The sequence below is a fragment of the Ovis aries genome, chromosome 5 (assembly GCF_016772045.2).
Source record: "Ovis aries strain OAR_USU_Benz2616 breed Rambouillet chromosome 5, ARS-UI_Ramb_v3.0, whole genome shotgun sequence".
NCBI classification, from domain to species: Eukaryota; Metazoa; Chordata; class Mammalia; order Artiodactyla; family Bovidae; genus Ovis; species Ovis aries.
The window spans coordinates 32,189,416-32,207,113 of NC_056058.1; the positions used below are offsets into that span (position 1 = coordinate 32,189,416).

Consider the following 17,698-nt stretch of genomic DNA (forward strand, 5'->3'; position numbering starts at 1 on the left):
GAGTCACTGGGAAATTTTCTTATCTTTTCAGTGTTAGTTCTTCTTGTATAAAACAGAGTGAGAAAGTACAGTACAGAACAGCTATGTTACGTTGCAAGCGTGTGTGCATACTCAGTCACTCAGTCATGTCCGACTCTTTGCGACTCCATGGACCATAGCCCATCAGGCTCCTCTTTCCATGGGATTTTCCAAGCAAGAATACTGGAGTGGGTTGCCATTTCTTACTTCAAGGGATCTTTACCCAGGGATCGAAGCCACGTGTCCTGCTCTGGTAGGAGGATTCTTTACCACTGAGCCACCTGGCATGTTAGCCCCAGCAAACGCTTCATGACAGCATCATATTCAGTGTGGGAAAGTCTGAATCCCAAGATGATCAATAGATGATATCTGCAAGAGGAACAGAAAATTCACAAGAATACAGGAAAGGATTAAATTCAGAGATAGCCATTCTGTCTCCTCAAGAACTAATCTTGACGGAAATAACCCTCAGTGTGCCACTTCCTCTTTTCTGGAGCAAAGAACAATTTTATCATCTGTGAGAACTTCCATCATTTCCCTGATCCACTCTTACTTGCATGTAGGGTTTTTAAATTATAACCACAGCAGCAGTTCTGTTAAAGGGGAGGAAATGTGGGGGAGAGGGTTGGAGGCACAGATCAGGCGACTGACTGATACCGTTAGGGTGCCCCTTCTTGCAATACCAAGAAGCTGATGATGATGGTTCATCACTGCTCAGGGCTATGATCCCTGGTCCAACTCATTAGTCTTGCTCCTTGGTAATATCTGCTTCCCCCTACCAAAACTATTCCTCCATAAAAGCGACTCTTATTTCCTTGAAAAGATGGACTAAGAAGGAGGAGAGGGTAGGAGTTTGGTACACAGTAGTACATATTCAAGAACTTACTTAGATCACAGCATCATCCTCATCATTGCTGCTTGTTAGACATCAGAACTACTACTGGTTGGCAGCTGACACTAGGCCATATATAACTATGACATACCTTGGAGAGTATCCACATTGGTATTTTCTTCCTAAAGTTGGCAGTCAGTCATTCTTAGAAATGGTTCAAGAGAATACTTGATAAATCTTACAAGAGAAGCCAGATACGAAAGAGTATGTGCTGAATGATTCCATTTATATGAAGCTCAAAAACAGGCAAGACTAATCTAGTACTAGAAGTCAAAATACTGGATGCCTTGGGTGGGGCACTTCTGGGTAGCACTTGTGTTTTTTGTTTTGTTTTGTTCTTGTACATCACATGGCTTGTGGGATCACAGTTCCCCAACCAGGGATTGAACTCAGGCCCATGGCAGTGAAAGCCCAGAGTCTTAACCACTGGATCACCAGAGAATTCCCAAAATGTTCTTTTTCTTAGCCAGAGTGCTGCTTACCAGCTGTGTTCCCTTTGTGGGAAATTTATAGCACTGTACCCTTATAATTTTCCACATGTATGTTATACTTCAGTAAGTTTACTGAGAAGAGGAGGAGGAGGAAGTAAAGAAGGAGGAAAGAATGAAACAAAATAAAGACAAAAGGATATGAATGAAAATTTAAATCAACCCAGGAGTCATCCAGTGGGTGAATGGTTGAATAGACTCTAATATACCCAAATAATGGAATACTACTCAGCAGTAAAGGGAATGAGTTACTGATACATGCGAGGGGTCCAACATGTTAGTGAAAAAGAGGTCCGTCTCAAATAGTTTATTTTTTTTACATAACATTCTCAAAGAGATAAAATTAGAGGTGGAGAACAGATGATTGGTTATTAGGGATGGGCAGGGAATGGAATGGGAACAGGTATGAGTACAGAGCAAGACTAATGAGTTGGAGCAGGTAGCATGGGAGAATTCTTTTGTGGTTCTGTATCCTGATTATGATGGTGCTTACAGGAATCTGTACATGGGATAAAACAACATAGAACTCTATACACACACATACACACATGCATGCAGATCAGAAAAAATGAGCCGTATTCAGTGAAAACTAAATAAAGTCACTATCTAGTACCAATGCCAATTCCTGGTTTTGGAATTGGACTACACCTATACAACAGGTCACCAGAGACCAAGCTGTATAAAAGGTACAAAGGACTCTCTGCACTATCTTTACAATGCTTTATGACTACAATTAATTTAAAATGAAAAGCTTAAAAGATAAAAAAATTTAAAAAGTCTTTGACCCTACCCAGTTTATTCCCATACATACTTGCAAAAGCTGCTCCCCTCAGGAAAGGTTGTGACCCTCGAATTCCTACCTTAGTGTCAAGCACTGTCAAATGAAAACATACAATCCTCACATGGAAGTACATCTACAGAAAATACCCTCGAATGGCGAGGAAAAAGAGCAACCAAACTATGCGTTCAGACTCACTGGCTTCTCTCTCTTGTATGATTTGCGTAACAGTTTTCACACCAATTTAGAATTTCAGGTTCCTTTCACAAAACTATACTCTTCACATATGTGTAGAATGGTTTTCTTAAATATTATGGGAACCTGTACAGCAACTCTTCTCCAATAAAATTAATTATAAAAAATATGAGAACCAAACAGAATAATTAAAGGTAAGCCCCTAGGGTTAGCATCTGCATTGATACCACCATTGGAACATGATTGGGAAGTTTAGATTGTCTCAGATTCCAAACTCGCTTTCTACTGACAGCGACCAGGAAGTGAGAGCCTCTCACCAAGATGGCTGCTTTCCTTTCCCTGACGCTAAAAGGAACAGGAGCCAGTGTATCATCAGTGAGATTGCTGCTTTTAAAGTCTGGGAGAGGAGAGCGTGGCAAACTCAACTTTAATGCATATTAGAGATGCCATTGTCCTTCTTGGCCTGCTAATGAATAAAAGCCAAACTTTTAGAACATAGTTCAAAACAAAGGATAGGTTTTTCAGCCATTGGTCATGTTTACATAGTATTCATTCTTGGTTGAATTTGTGTGGTTAGTCAAAGGATAGATCAGTTCAGTTCAGTCACTCAGTCGTGTCCGACTTTTTGAGACCCCATGAACTGCAGCATGCCAGGCCTCCTTGTCCATCACCAACTCCCGGAGTCCACCCAAACCCATGTCCATTGAGTCAGTGATGCCATCCAGCCATCTTATCCTCTGTCGTCCCCTTCTCCTCCTGCCTTCAATCTTTCTCAGCATCAGGATCTTTCTAAAGGATAGATAAAACAAACGAAAACTTCCAAGACCATATTTTGTAATCAGGAGAAATTTAAAAATTCTGTCACATTAGCAAGTATTGGGAAGTGTGATTTACCCAAATAGGACTTTGGACACCAACTTTCTGAATGTAACCCAATGAAAAGGAAAAGACCTCTACCTTGTGTAGAGCCACAAGGAAAACCACTGGTGATGGAACACAGACAGCGTCTAAACCCCACCCAGGGCTTCATCCTCAGGCTGTGTTCCCGGGCCTGCTCCATTCCTTTGCCAGTAAGATCATGTGCTGTTTGTCAATGTTTCTTCTCCCAGACTCAAGGGTCTCAGGGTAGTGATCAGTGATAAGAGAGCAGACAGAACCAAATGATGGGCAGGACCCATGAGATCTGGTTCAGTGGTGTGGCTGGAAAGAAACATGGAAGGGTCATCCTCCCTGGGTCAGTTCAATCATATATTTCTGTGTCCTGGCCTGAGACCTCAAGGGACAGAGATATACATCACTGAAGATGAGGATATGAAACCAGAGTTTATTTAACTTTGCAAGTTGGGCTGCAATCTATTTCTGGAAAAAAAAAAGACTTAAAAATTCTTTCCTTCTCTATGTTCATACTAACACTATTTACAATAGCCGAGACATTCAAACAACCTAAATGTCCATAGACAGATGAATGGATAAGTTGTGGTGTATATGTGTACACACACACACACACACACGGAATAGTTCTCAGCCATAAAAAGAATGAAATAATGTCATTTGCAGCAACATGGATGGACTTAGAAATTATCACACTAAGCAAAGTCAGAAAGAGAAAGATGAATGCCACATGAAATCATTTATACATGGAATCTAAAATACAACTCTATTCAATATCCCGGGTGAAACAGTGGAAAAGTATATGAAAAAAGAATATACGTATAACTGAATCACTTTTCAATATAGCAGAAATTAGCACAATATTTTAAATCAACAATACCTCAATAAAGTTAAAAAAGTCTTTCCTATTGCCATTTCTCAGATACTTCCAAGAAATAAAATAATTAATTAAGCACTAATTAAAACATTGCTTCTTAGTTTTCTTTTAGATTCTTCCATTCAGTATAGCTTGTAATCAATATTTTGCCATGGACTTATTTACAAACATTTTTATTTCGAATGAAAAAATATGGCCTGTAAACATTTTTCTTTTAGCTATACACACACACACACACACACACACACACACACACACATTCCATTGATTTTGAAAAAGAAATCTGCCACTGCTTTGAACTTATTGCTTTTAAACTTGTTTTTTTGGCAACGCCATGGCATTGGGGATCTGAGTACCCCAACCAGGGATCAAATCCATGCCCTCTGAATTGGAAGCAGAGTCTTAACCTCTGGACCACCAGGGAAGTCTCTGAGCTTATTACTTGTAAGATATGCATTTAACACTCAAGAAACTGAAAATGTTAAAGCCAGAAAGCCTATGTGAAGCTAACAAATCCTTGGACCCCTCTTCATCCCTGGAATTGGTAACTTACTTGTACATTGTCAGTGTCCGGATCAATCAGTAAACTCCTCAGGCACAGGAACCAGGAGTTATTGTGTAGTTCCAAAGCCCAGCCTGACATTGGGCACCTAATAGGTGTTCAATCATCACTTCTTAAATTGAAAGGATTAATATATCAGGCATAGACGGGACTCACATTTTCACATGGACAACAACTTTAGCCCATTTCATTATATTATTTCATTTTATATACATATACATATATATAACTATATAAATAAAAATGTATATAAATGTGTATATATGTGTAAATATTTAGTTTTCAGTTAAACTATTCCATGAAGAAATCCAGATTCCCTACATACTCTGCTGTCTCTGTTAAAACCATGGGGGGAAGATAATGATACAGTACCCAACTCATACGAAGAGCTGACTCACTGGAAAAGACTCTGATGCTGGGAGGGATTGGGGGCAGGAGGAAAAGGGGACGACAGAGGATGGGATGGCTGGATGGCATCACCGACTCGATGGACGTGAGTCTGGGTGAACTCCGGGAGTTGGTGATGGACAGGGAGGCCTGGAGTGCTGCGATTCATGGGGTCGCAAAGAATCGGACACGACTGAGCGACTGAACTGAACTGAACTAAACTGAATCTTCAAAGATGGCTCTCACAATCATTCTAGAATCATTCACATTCATCCTAGAATCCGTGCCCTTCTGTGGTCCTTCCTAGATTAAACTGGAGTTGGGCCCATACATAGTAAAGGAATAACTCAGCAGGCTTGAGATGGTCAGATTCTGCACTTTTTAAGGAGAGGACTGACCTCTGACTATCTCCTGGGAGGTAATCTCTAAGACCTTGCCAAATTCTTTCTGATAAGAGTCCCTGTGTATATCCAGTGCCTTAAGTCATAACCAGATAGTTCATGTTAGCTGTGTGATTGATGGTATACATCTCGGACTCTGAACCCATCTGTATCAGTTTGACCTCTGGAGGATAGGGAGACCGAGTAACTGATCAATCATGTGGACATTCTATGCTTATGAGACTACCCTTAATAAAAACCTTGGACAAGGCTCAGGTGAGCTCCCTGGTTGGCCACACTTTGTGCGTGTTATCACACATCGGTACTGAGACAATTAAGTGTTATCTGTGTTCTCCACTGGCAGAGTGCAGCTGGAAGCTTGCACTTGGTTTCTCCTGGGCTCTGCTCTTTGCTCCTGTTCCCTTTGCTGATTTTAACTTGTGCCCTTTCACTGGAGTAAATCTTAACTGTGAGTATGATAGCATTTCTGAGTTCTTTTCTTCTAGAGAAGCTGCAGTCCTGATGGCAGTCTCGAGGACCCTACACAGAGCCTGTAACTTGCTTCAACCAGCAGAATGAAGCAGAAGTGACACTGTGCCTATTCTGGGTATACACCTTGAGAAGGCCTAGAAACTTCTGCTCCTGCAGTTAGCATGTCCTGAGTAATAGTAACTAGAGAGCTCAGGAAGAGGAAAGGCTCAGCCAGCCCAGCAGCACAGTGAAATCTCTCAAGACATCAGTCTCAGCAACTGGCTGTCTGCAACCATGCAAGATCCCATCAAAGACAACTGCCCAGTTAACCCAAAGAATCATGAGCCGTAACAAAATTGTTTTTTTAAAACACTACATTTTGCTGTAGCTTGTCACGTAGCACCAGGTAACTGAAACCGCAGAATGATAAAATAATTGAAGACATTCAGAATTTAATTGGCTAAGAGATCACACGTAAGTAACTGTCACAAACGATTACTTTAATAATTCAACTCAAAACAATTTTCCTAAATTGAAAGCAAGAAACATTTTTTAAAGAGGACTTGGATTTAATAAAATTCTCTCAGGCTGCAGAAGTTGTATATTTTGTTTTAGGCTCCAGGCTTATTTTCATAGCTTATGTAAACAATACCTCACACAGGAATAGTCTTTAGGAGGTTTCAAAGCTCTTTGTGTTTTATTTAATTTTATCCTTAAAATGAAACTATGAGGTAGTTGATTTCATCCAAAATTTAAAGATAAGGAAAGAGAGCTCCCTGGCAGACAAGGAGCTGGGAACAGTGGTTTCAACTGCTCCAGACTTGCCCTCTGGACGCTGCTGGGCTCCCCTGGTCACCCTACAGTGAAGTCCCCAGGAGGAAAAGATGCCACGCTCGGACACATAATGTCTGAAAATACTACGGAACGTTTCTACTCACGGATTTCACTGCACGTTGTTCAGTGACTATTTTAGCAAGTTAAAACGTGCCTCTTCAGTCATGAGAGCACAAAGTCCATGCGATTGGGGAACAGCAATAATCCTGGCCCTTTTATCTAATCATCAGCAAGTCTTCCTCTAGGACATTAGATGTCTTATAAATATTTGCAAATTTGCTTGGCAAGTATTTACCCTTTAGTGAAAACAAGTGGTCTTAGAAGAGAGCTAACAAGTCACTTAGGATGGGTGAGGGTAGGCTGATAAAAGCCCACTTCCAGGAAAATGAAACCTGAGCTTCTTATAAAATGTCAATCATCCCAGATAATGGTGACCATTTAGGTAGGTAAACTCAGAGTTTTCACTTCTCTGTCTTGTGTTTATACCTCACATCAGGCAGTTTCAAATGACTTCATGCATCTGTAAGCTTTTAAATGGAGAGACCAAAGTACAAAGAAGTATATTGTTTTGGATCATTCTGCAAATCAAACACATACTTTTAAAAATCAAATATTCTTTCCCTGTGTTAAGAACAAACCCCAAGTGCCTGATCAGCCAATTATTTCCACGAGGCAAAAATACAGTTATGCAGTTGTTGGTGGAGAAGGCAAAGAATTTCCTTAGCCACCCATGAAGGAAGATGAGGGGCCTTATCCACTGGCTGGCTACCCTTACAAAGACTGCATGGAAATTTGGTGGACACAGAGCACAATTCTCTATACTTAAGAATATTTTCCGAGGCACAGATGTTTTTCTCTTAACTGTGAACGCTGGCTGACTTGTCTATATCCTTTTTCAGGGCTCAGCAGACAGGATGTCTTGGGAGTAGCTTGTACCCCTATAACTTGGGGCTGATGACTCTTGCTAGATGGAAAATACATCTTTGGCTAGACAGACATGAATCAATATTATACAAAAATGTTTCCATTTTGGGAAGCTCCCAGAGAGAAACCTGTCTTTCTGGCTCTGGGCACATGCAAGTAACCAGCAGGACACCTCAGTGAAAGAGAAAATGGATTTCAATAGTTTGCCATGATGGTGATATGAGATTATAAGCTCCTAAATATTTTCCTACTGTCCTGTTTTGCAAGCAAAAAGTTAACTCATTTTTCCAGTTAGTGACTCAGTGATTCATTAAGGGGTTTCTATAAAGACTTAAAATTGAATCACAGCAAGGAAAATTATTTCAGAGCTAGAATAAAATTGTATGTCATAAACAACACTGAGTACTAAAACCTGCTTTGAGCCAAACAAATAATATAGAAGCTTTATGCCCACAATGCAATAGATCAAGTAAACCAGTGATTTTTTTGAACACTGCAAAGTTCAACTTATTTAGATAATGCTAGTTTGGAAATGCAAGATTGGATAAAAATGTAAAAACAGTATAAATACTATTAACACACTAATTTTGCTTTTATTAGGATATTTTAATTTCCTAGCAGTTAAGTAGTACTTAACTTTTTACTACAAATATTTCATCATATGGACGGGCACATTCATCTTACATTTTTTATCTGTATGATAAATTATAACTTAGGTGCTCTCATCAAGTATCTCAAGGATAAATTAAAATGCTCAGTAAGAATCCAATTGATATGTACAGAGCACAGAAAAATGCGATTTTAGTCCTTCAATGGGGAGGAATCCACTAGAAAGTTTAAATTTTCTGTCTTTTCTTTAAGCAGTAACATGGTGGTGGGAGAAAAAAATCTATAAAAAGAACTGGTTTATGAGACAAAAAAAGCAGCATTATTTCTGTGCCATTAAAGTTCCTAACATTTGGTCTTCTTTTCACTAATTTTGAGTTCTATATGAAAGATATAGTAACCAGAAAAACACAAGGCTATTTTTAGGCTTACTTGCTCCAATGTTTCCAGTCTCTCAACTTGGAAAATAATGTTGAAGTTTTAAATCAATGCCATACCTTTTCTGGGGAATACGGTGGTGAACTTCTGTTTGTCTTGGTTGCGTGCACATAGAGTGCCATGTGTAGCTGCAGAAAGACCACCTTGGGGGGAGGCATACCATACTGCAGGGGTCAATGTTCAAAGTCATTGTTAATTGGAAGCACCTTGAAGTTCCAGAAGGGACCACAAATTTGAACCATGAAATGCCCCCAAATTAGGAGCCATGTTGAAAGCTTCATTAAGATTTCTTTGCATAAAACCATACCCAGAGCAGGTCAGTCTATATCATTTAAATACCTTCTAAATGCTACTATGTTAAAATCCATTTCAGAAGGACACTGCCCACTCGTCTCTGAGCTAATGATGTTTCTAGGACTTTTTTTTTCTATATCATCATTAAATGAAAATTAGGTTTTATTAATATAAACTGGTTTTGACACCAGACCTATGTGACCTCAGGCAAATTCCCTAGTTTCTCTTGCCTTAGTTTCCTCATCTGTAGAACAGTGAAGGTTGTGGTGAGCATTGAATGAGTTACTATGCCTGGTACATAATATCTACTCTGTAATGTCAGTTGTTAACAGTAGCATTATCACTCACCTAATAAACTAGCTCATAAAGTTTGCAGAGAAGCCATCAGAACGAATTTTTAAAAAATCTATTTTATAATACAATTCATGATTTTTTTCCAAAATGTAATAAAAATATTCAGTTTTTCATAAGACCCTAAAATGACTATGAGCTTGGCTCAAAATTATCTATCCTAAGCACATCTGCATTCTTTCCAGCTTTCCAGCTCAAATAAGCTCATGCACAAAGGGAGTCCTGTTGCATCAGAAATGAACTTGCTGATGAAAACTGACACTGATCCTTCTGAGTCATGCCTTCCAGGCACAGGATGGGTAAGGAGATGGGTTCCCTCAGAAGATGATGCTGAAACAGGGGAGCAAACAGGTTCCCCTGCTTCAAGATACTCCTCACTGCCTTCCTTCCGTGTAAAATTCAGGGCTGCTAGTCCCCTAACCCACACACATCTGACTGCCATCCTGAAGGTACAAATTTATGATCCCAAAGTGTCCAGACTCATCTAAATTTATTCCTAGGTGTTGTTGCTCTCTGGTTGGTCCTGTTTATGGCTAGAGATGAGCAAGAAGCATCCGCCAGCTGCCTGGGTACTCCATTTTCCACACTGCCCCTGCTGAGGGAATCCGGTAGAACACAGAATGCCCTAGGTCAGGAGCTTCCACATAACACATTCTTGGTTTTCCCAGAGCTGGTCAAGAAAGGCTGCTAAACTAAATCTGTAAGCTATTTAGCAGTCTCTGAAGCTAGAGGGACCAATTCTGCAATCACTGTGCTATTGCTATAACTTACAGTGGTCACCTACTGGCCCGGGGAAGGGAGGAGGGTAATTTCAGTTCAAATTTTGGTGTCAGGATTTAATACCAAATAGGAAGAGACTGTTTTCCTCTGTTGCTTGACTCAGACAAGCACGTGAGGGTCCCAGAGAAAGCTACCACCTCCTTTATCCTATAGTAAATTTTAGTTGTAGGATCTTTGCTGGTAACCTATTATTTTAACATAAATATTCTGGGAGGAAGGCAAATTCAAGGCAAAGGAGTACACTAAATCACATAGCGACAATGCAAATATTTAATGCTGGTGACCAAGTCTGTTATTTCCTAGGAGATAGAGTTAGCCAGCAGGTTTCTATTTCTTTTTCACAAAATAAGCAAATGCTTACTTTATCATTCATACATACAAAATTATATACAAACAACACACAAACTGCTTGGAATGCAAATATTCTTTGGTTTACTCATCAAAACAGCAAATAACAAAACAGCAAAATCTTATCAGTTAAATAAAAAAGTAACACTTTCTTTACCTAGCAAACCTTACTAAACATTGAAATGCATTCATTCTCATGTTCTTGTAGCAAGATTCGTTCTTCCCTTCTGCCTCTCCTCCTCCTAAATTAAATTATTCTGATGGGCTCATCACTAAAGTATAGATTGTTTTATCATTCTTAGAAGCACTTACTTTTTATAGTCCCAATATCAGGAATGATCTACATTTTCTCTTGTTTCTTACATTTAAAATAGATATGAAAAATGGAGATTCCATCAGCACATTTTCAAGATGACATACAAGTTAAGCCCTCAGCAAGCATTTCAAGGCAAATGGCATGTCATTTTGGGGAATTTTCATGTTTGAGGAAGTATTACTGTTGCTACTAAGAAACAGGACTGGATTCCGGAAGCACAGTCTTATGTTAGACTAAATTATTCATAATGTCAAATATAACTGATTTCTAGAATATTGATTTCAGAGAATCAGTTTTCTATTTTTCTGAGGGTTCAATTTGACTGTCTTAATACTTGAATGTCTTAGTTCTTAATTAAGATGGAATTTTTGAATGTCAATTAGAAACTCTTTAACAAAAGAATCTTTAACAAAAGGTAAACTTGAAAATGGAATTGTTTCAAAAGGAGAAATGACAGTAACAGAGGGTTCTTGGCTTTTTAAAAGAGGTACACATACATAGTAAGGAATAAAGGTGAACCAAAATACACAACTCTGTACACGTTAGAAATATCCAATGTGCCACCAACACAACAACTGCCCTAAAAAAAAAGATGTCTTGAGGTTTGGAGCCACATGTATCTTTCTTTATATAACTCTGTATTTGCATCATGCAATCATACATCTTTCCCAGGATCTGTTAACTGTTGGGAAGCTTTTAACCAGAATATTTGGCAATACATTTTTCTTCAAATAAAACAAGCCTCATAAAACATTACCATTAATGTCTGACAACTGAATTGGGCAAAGTCTTTCTGAAATATGTGTAATCTTTTAAAACATTCTTCTTGTTTTTTTTTTCCTTCATAAATCATGCTCCATCTTCAAATAAATCATGAGCAGTCACAACCTCAACTCACATGCTCATATGTTCTCTTCATCCAACATTTTGTTGATACCATCACACAATTTCTGTAAGTGGGGTTTAAAATTTCCAAAGGGATTATACAAGGCCGCCAAGAAATCACAATCTGAGAAGTGATCAAAGACGTTGTTAACCCGTCCGTGTGACTTGGCGGTGAGGTGACGCTGGATGACCTGGTGCAGCATCTCTCTGCACTCATTCAACAGCTTGGACAGCACGTTCCGGTCAAAGGTGAAGTCCACCTGGTGGAAGCTGACCACCGTCATTGCAAGCTGGTGAACTTTCTTCTTAAATTTTTCCATCAGTGCCAGCTCGTCTTGGTTAAACTGGTTGTTCCTGTAAAGGATGGCCAGCTTGATGACGGTTTTGATGAGGTTTTTGATGATTTTCTCTGCCTCCTTCTTGTTCTGGGTGTACTCCTTGGTCACCCTGTAGAGCTCATCTAGCACTTCACTGCTTGTGTCGTCGATGAGGGTGGTTGCAATGGACTTGGATGCCATTTTGCCCAAGATCTTCTTCTGTGCCTGAACGGCCAGGTTTTTGGAATTAAAGACATCTGTAGCCACTGAAAACAAAGGGGGGGGGGGGAGATAAAAATTCAGTGAAGATCAGTGAGAGGAGCAAATTAAAAATCTCATCTGGAGGAGTATTTTCCTTCTGATGTTCCCACTCTGTGGTTTGCCTCCCACCTACTAAACGTTAGCTCTGGGTTCAGAAAGGAATTAAAATAATTTTCCTACATTTGGGGGGCAGAATTAGGTTCTCACTGGTGAAATTAATGGATGGCTATGCATAATCTTGAAGATTTTCTGGCAATTCAAGTATTTTACTTATACCCCCTGCTTTATAGCCAATACTTCGTTTAGAAGTTAAAGGGCTCCAGGAGAGGGGGGTAGGAGAAGAATAAGGAACTTTGGATTATCACACACATTACTATATATAAAGTACATAATTAAGGACTTACACACCAAGTACCCTCTCACGGGGATCCCTACTCAATATTCTGTAACAATCCATACAGGAAAAAAATGAAAAAGAATTAATATATGTATATGTATAACTGAATCACTTTGCTGTACACCAGAAACTAATATAATGCTGTCAATCAACTATACTCCAATAATATTTTTAAAAAGCTAAAATTTTTAAAAAGGAAGTTAAAGGGCTCTGATTATAAAGATAGTATGTCTCACGAGGAGTAAGTTTTTACGCAGTTTTTCCCTAGTTTAAATTTTATAAGAATCACATAAGGAATATAAAGTCAACTCCACAATTGTTCTCCGAGCAACAGTAATTGGGAACAATTTAAAGAAATCCTTTTAAATGTAAAAGGAAAAAAGTGACACAGCCAAGATACTGAATAAATTGATAAATTCAATTTGGAGGCTAATCAAAAGGAAAACCTTGCTCTGTAGTCCAAAATTTGCAAAAAGTCAAATTTCCTGAGCCACTGGTCAGCACCTACCAGTTTGATCATCCTAACCACACTCAGTGTCAACTCTCCAGAGCAGAGCGTTGGAAAGAAAGATTCTCTGGACAACTCATTGTCACTTGCTATATCTAATGAATGGCCACTGTGCCCTTTACATTTTTATATGATTTGAGGAAATAACCCTTCGGTATGAGCAATGAAATGTGCCACATGAAGAACACACTTTGAGAAAGCAGATCCTTAGAGTTCACTTCTGGAATTACCCTAACTTAACTGGTCAGAGATTAAACATACAATTAGAGTTGTATGTATTAAGTATTAATAAGACACTGTGATGCTCTCTACAGCCAGTCAGTGAATATGCTCAATAAATGTTTAGTCCCCAAACCAAGTTTAGTTTTTCTCCTCTCCAGAATTCTCCCCCACTTTGTGCATGCTGCTTCACTACAACCACGCTCCCTCCCTCTTCTCCGAGGTGCCCGAGTGTTGGAAAGCGGTCACTCTGTAATGAAAGATGAAAAGCTTAAAAATACAGATATGCAGGAATGAGTCAGGGCATCAGTGATATTATTAGAAATAATTAGGAAATTATTTCTAGCTTGAACATGTTAGCAACATTAGAAAACAAAAAAGGTAGCTGCTTTCCAAGTCCAGGCTGGGAAGGTCTATAAGCAGTAACTCCCTCGATGTGGAACTGCCATGTCAGATTTGAAATCAGGGCCAAAAGTAGCTCATGGTATACAGTGCAGGTAGCTGTGAGTTACCTAATTACCAGGATGTCATTCTGAACTTTACACGGCCATACACCCTGAAAGAATATCTTGATGGAACTACAGATGGTCCTCTCACAAATGTCAGTGTTTAAACTCGTGAAACATGAATTGAAACTGCAGAACTGAAATAGACTTTGAGAAAGAAATGGAAAGTGAAAAGGCACGAGGAATAGCCAGCTTGTTGAAAGTTTTCAGGCTTTTTAACACTTTGATCATTTAAGTAGTAGTTCATTATTCATTCTTACTTTTCAATGGTTTGCAAGAGTGCATGGCCTCACACTAAAGAATTTGTGTCAAAATGAATGTAGCTCATTCATGTAGTTAGTATTATCAAATTAATAAGACCAAGGACCATCTTCCATGACTGAACTTAAGACACAGACCTCTACAAATAATAAACCTGATTTACATAGGAAGGGACACCCCCAAATTTTCAGACACACTAGGATTTCAGGAATTTATTTTATATAAAGTTGAAAGGTTATTCTGTTTCTCTTTGCAACCCCATGACTGTACCCTGCCAGGCTCCCCTGTCCATGGGATTCTCCAGGCAAGAATACTGGAATAGGTTGCCATTCCCTTCTCCAGGGGATCTTCCTGACCCAGGAATCAAATCTGGATCTCCTGCGTTACAGGCAGATTCTTTACTGTCTGAGTTACCAGGGAAGCCCATACACTATATAAGAAGGGATACTCCCAAACTTTCAGATACACAGTAACTAATTAGGATTTCAGCAATTTATTTTATATAAATTTGAAAAGCTATTCTGTTTTTAATTGATTAGAATGTGGCACAGTCTAGAAACATCCCATCAGGAATTTACTGCAATGCCTATGAAATGGCAATACAATACATTCTGAAATAACCCAAACCAGAGAGAGAGAGAGTTCGAAAGACTCTCTTGTGCTCCTCCCAAGGCTGGACTTGCAAGTTTGTACCTCTAGTAGGCTACTTTTTAAAATTAAACCTAAATGTCCCATTTAATTGCAAATAAAGACAATAATAACTCTCTGGTGTAGCACATTTAACTTCTTGCAAGAGAAAGGCTGCTGCCCATGAAGCAAGATTGTTCCTCATTTACTGAGAACCAAATCTGAACCAGGACCGAGAAGCTGATCTCTGAGGCTTTCACATTCGTTTCAGAGGAACTTCAAACCCTGCTCCAGAAATACAGCAGCAGCTTCACACTTGCATTTTACCCTCTGGATTATATCCAGTACAGTCATCTTTGAAAATGAGGATGAAGCTGTTGCTCCCTGCTCCATGGGGAAGACACACATGCAGTACATTTCTTTCCATTAGTGAAGGCCTTTTCAGGGCCAGCTGGGAGTTGCGGCTGAGAGTTGCTGGCCAGGATTGTGTGGTCTGTGATCATGAAATATGATTGCTTTTTTCCCTTGCAAATTAACTGCCTTTAGCCACTCCTGCTCAGGCTTGTTTCTCAGTGCTACATCCTCCACTAGATCGATGCAATGTCTGGTGTATCTCACAGCTGGTCCTGGACCACATTTTTCTGCTTCACAATCCTCGTCCCTGAGTGATCTCATCCACTTCCAGGGCTTCAGATATCACCCACAGGCCAATGACTCCACCGTTGCAACTCAGCCCTGACCTCCTTTCCAGACTCATTTTGCAAACACACTCAAGGATTTTCTTTTCCTTGGCTATTGTGCAGGCATCTCAAATGTACCATGTCCAAAACTGAATCCTTGATTCCTTCCTGTCCCCAGATTGCTACTCCCCCACTCTTTACTATCTTAATTAATAGCATCCCTTCCATCCATGTGCTCAAGTCAGAGACCTGGGAGTTGTTCACCATACCATCCCCTCCCTTACCTAGTCCAGTACCAAGTTCTTTCCATTCTACCTTCCTCCAATTCTCTAAATTCTATTCACTTCCCTCTGTCTCCATGAACCACAGCCCCAATCCAAGCCCCTTCCCAATCTCTTCCCACACAGCGGCCAGGGTTTTTATGTAAATCTGAAAACGATGCTTCACTTAAATTCTCTGCTAACCATCATACTTCCTTGCTCCTGAAATCTTCATCATTTGCTTACATTTTCATTGTCTGTCTTATTTTATTGGAATCTACGCACTTTGAGAGCAGAAGTTGTATATCGTATTCACTGCGTTGCCCCTCTAGGCCAACGAGAGTGCCTGGGACCTGACACGTCTGACAGAAGCAGAAGTTAACTGCCCCTCTCTCTTCACTATCTTTAAATACCTCTCCATGAAAACATGCTGACCTGAAAAATGAGAGCCCTAAATACATATGTGGGTGCTTGTTGTTAAGCTAGAGAAACAGATATCTTCTTCACCTGGTTAAATATGTGGTTTTCTTCTTTTGAAGTGCACCTCAGACTGTGGTTTCTCTTATTGTCATCAACTAGTTCTTTAGAAGAGCAAGATTTAGCAACTTAAGTATCCATTAACAGATGAACGGATAAAGATGAGGTACATGTACGCAATGGAATATTACTCAACCATAAAAAGAGAGGAGTATTACCATTTGCATCAACATGGATGGACCTAGAGATTATCATACTAAGTGATATGATATCATTCATATGTGTGGAGTCTAAAAAAATTATATAAATGAACTTATTTACAAAACAGAAATAGACTCACAGTCATAGAAAATAAACCTATGGCTACCAGAGAGGATGCAGGAGAGAATGAACTAGGATATGAGATAAACATACGTGTGTGAGTGTGCTCTGTCACCCAGTCATGGCTGACTGTTTGCGACCCCGTGGACTGCAGCCTTCCAGGCTAGTCTGTCCATGGAATTTTTCATTGCAAGAATACTTCACTATGGTACAGTGGGTTGCTATTTTCTCCTCCGGGGGATCTTCCAAACCCAGGGATCGAACTCACGTTTCTTGCATCTCCTGCATCGGCAGGTGGCTTCTTTACCACTGTGCCAGCTGGGAAGCCCCTAATATATATGTGCTACTACTGAACAGCACAGAGAACTATATTCACTGTCTCATAACAATCTATAATGGAAAATAATCTGAACATAAGTAATTCAATATATATCATTTTACTGTACATGTGAAGCTAATATAACTTTGCAGATTAACTATAATTGTTTAAAAAATGTAAACATTAAAAAATAAAGAGGAAAGACATAGGTACAATGAGAAAACCTCGAAGGACAATAATACAAGTATTTAGTGTAAAAGCAGGGTGCAGTGGTTCTGTCTTGAGCTACAGTGGAAGAATAAACATACACCCACCTTTCACTCTGTCTGGATCTGTGATGAAACACAGAACCAAAGGTGTGCCTGGGAAGCAACTGAGATATATGAATAAATGTTCTTAAAGAAGAAAGTGCTAGAAGCACTGATTTACTTGAGTTTGAGAATACACATATATGTTGTTGACTAATGAGAAATGATGCTTTATATATATATAAAGGATTACCATAACGTCAAAACTATTTAAGATAGTTGACAGAAATAGGTGTGACTGCAATTTGACATCTGCTTATCTCGCTGCCTCTCCTCTATGTCTTTACATCTCCTTTCTTAGCTTAATCAAATAGTCTATTTCAGCAATGTTTGTTGTAAGGCAAACTGATTTTTAGGGAATACTGGTTTTAGTATCAACAATTATAAATTTGGAGATAAATACTGGTGTCAAAACTATAATGACCCCTTTATACAAGGAAAAAAAAGTGCTCAGAAGGGGGAAAAAAACCCAAACCTTTTCATGACACTAATGAATGAAAACCTATAGTTTTCTGAAATTAA

At 39.3% G+C, this 17,698-nt stretch overlaps 1 protein-coding gene across 8 annotated transcripts in view; it reads right to left on the minus strand.

The window, feature by feature from the left end:
- Window positions 1-10,418: 10,418 nt before the first annotated feature.
- The window catches only part of TNFAIP8 (TNF alpha induced protein 8), a 143,263-nt gene continuing 135,983 nt past the window's right edge, over window positions 10,419-17,698 (minus strand). For all 8 annotated transcript variants that reach the window (XM_060416349.1, XM_042250322.2, XM_042250321.2 and 5 more), the window contains one exon: window positions 10,419-12,298. In XM_060416349.1, coding sequence (XP_060272332.1) covers window positions 11,733-12,298 — 566 coding nt within the window. In that variant the 3' untranslated portion in view covers window positions 10,419-11,732. The remainder of the gene's footprint in view (window positions 12,299-17,698) is intronic.